The 2,230-nt window shown below is 36.3% G+C and overlaps 1 protein-coding gene across 1 annotated transcript in view; it reads left to right on the top strand.

Annotated features, from left to right (window-relative positions):
- RGSL1 (regulator of G-protein signaling like 1) overlaps positions 1 to 2,230 on the top strand; it is a 75,164-nt gene that overhangs the window by 47,856 nt on the left and 25,078 nt on the right. The window contains exon 12 of the mRNA XM_012639969.1: positions 1,030 to 1,223. Within this exon, the coding sequence (XP_012495423.1) occupies positions 1,030 to 1,223 (194 nt within the window). The remainder of the gene's footprint in view (positions 1 to 1,029; positions 1,224 to 2,230) is intronic.

Here is a 2,230-nt window from a genome sequence, read left to right as displayed (position 1 = left end):
TACAAGAAAAGAAATCCAAGGAGCAATACTATCTTTTGTTTCCAGATATAAAAATTTGCAACAAAATATTAGCAAACCAAACCCAGTAACATATAGAAAAGATTGTATAACATGACCAAGTAGGATTTATCCTAAGAATGCAATGTTGGATTAACATCCAAAAATGAATTAATATAATATACCATATCAATAAAATAAGGGGAGGAAACTCACATGATTATCTTAGTTGTGGAAAAAGCCTTTCACAATATCCATCACACATTTATGATAAAAACTCTCAATACAATTAGAATAGAAGGGAACTGTCTCATCCTGATAAAGGGCATCTATTAAAAACCTATATCTAACACACTTAATGAAATAAGTATATAAAGGAAGAACAAATTGGTCAAGTGAGTATGTGCAGAAAGGTTTAAATAATAACTATGACATAAAGACGAAGTTCAGTGGTCCACTGAAATTTAGAAGTAAATCTCATAGGAACTGGAGATACAGTTTTACCATATCAATGTCATTTGAAACCACTTTCTTATATCTATGAAAATTAAAAACATAGAGGAAGCATGGATTACCCATAAAAAATCATAAGGCAAAAGGACAGAGGATTGAGGATGAATTATTAGAGGCACTTATATTCAAGGAGCAGTGAAAGAAGAAATCAGCAAAGGAAATTTAGAAATATTAATCAATAACTGCTGTTTGGTCATGCTCTACCTCAAAGAAATAACTGCCAATTAGGAGTTGTTTTGAATCCATAATGTGAAAGAGTGTTCCTTTGAAAAACATTATCCCCTTTAAAATACAATATCCCCTCCTCCGTTGGGGTTGCCAAATGATTGGACCAAGCTTAAGGAGGACACATAAAAATTCAAGTTCATCTCCAAAGATATACACAGATTTAACCAATTTATCTCACACACGGGTAAAGGTCTTATAGCCTGGAAGATGCCTTCCCGCATTCCCTAATTGGAACAGAATCCAGAATCATTATCCCTGTCTCTCTACCAAAGATACTTTCTTATTTTCCAGAAACTTGACAGAAGTCCTCCTAAATACACAGCACTTGGAGTATTTCAGGGAGTTCCTCAAAGAACGGAAGGCTGAAAGCCCGTTGCAATTCCTGATAGCCACACACAAGATCTGCGTGGAAACCAATGAAAAGACTTATAAGTCTCTTATGGAAAATGTAATCAAGACTTTCTTCCGTGGCAAACTCTCTCCTGGTATGTATCCCTTCTCCTGGTCCTGTTTCCTTCTCCCTTTAGTGTCTTGGGAGAATAGTCGGGGAAATAGCTTGACTCATGTGAGACCCCGGAGAGAACAGGACAGAGCAGTGGTGACATAAGGCAGTATTGAGCAAAGATTAGGAGGGATGGTGAAAGCAGAGAACAACAATAATAAATCCACAATCTTAATACTAATAAAAGAAGCCAAGTGCAAAATACCTTCACATACATCCTCTCATTAATTTTATTTAATTATCAAAATAGACTTTTATTTAATCTCTGTAATATGTGGATAAATAGCTCCATTTTACTAATGAAGAAAGTGAAACACAGAGAAGTTAACTTGTTCAATTGGTGGAACTTCAATCCCATTCAAGCCATTTGACCATCAAATCAATGAGGCTGGAGTGAGATACGGAAGTGAGGGTTAGCTGTATGCAGAGGTGGAGTATCCACTTCCCGTGGATTATGAAAAGAGTTGTACGGAGAAGGAGAACCGTAGGCTTGAAAATCTTTGTTTCATAAGTTGTGTCTTATTTTCTTGCCTAAGGCAGGAGGATAAATATGGCCCATGTAAATTCATCTTGGCCAAAAGCAGAAGTTGCAAGTAAAGTACTAACCTTTAATTCTAGATGAAAACAAAAGGGGGTGAGCATGATTGCCTCCTGGGGATAAACAAATCTATAGAAAAGCAATGAAGATAGAGCCTCCTCTTTTGTCATAGGTGAACAGATAGAGTTATTGCGTGTTTGGTTTTTGCTTGTGTTAGACCAAGATAAGGGTATAAATTTTATGAATAAAGAAAGAGGTAAAATTAGCAAATCTTTATTTGTAGAAATATTCATTTGTTGAGTCTCAGAATGTGTAGTTCTGCACATGATTTTTTTTTTATTTCAGCATATTATGGGGGTACAGATGTTTAGGTTACGTATGTTGCCCTTGCCCCCCCTCCCCCTCTAAGTCCGAGTTTCAAATATGTCCATCCTTCGGGTGGTGCGCATTGC

This window comes from Propithecus coquereli, unplaced genomic scaffold, assembly GCF_000956105.1.
Source record: "Propithecus coquereli isolate 6110/MARCELLA unplaced genomic scaffold, Pcoq_1.0 Scaffold146, whole genome shotgun sequence".
Classification (NCBI taxonomy): Eukaryota; Metazoa; Chordata; class Mammalia; order Primates; family Indriidae; genus Propithecus; species Propithecus coquereli.
The sequence above is the reverse complement of the archived record's forward strand: the minus strand, read 5'-3'. Positions and strand labels throughout refer to the sequence as shown.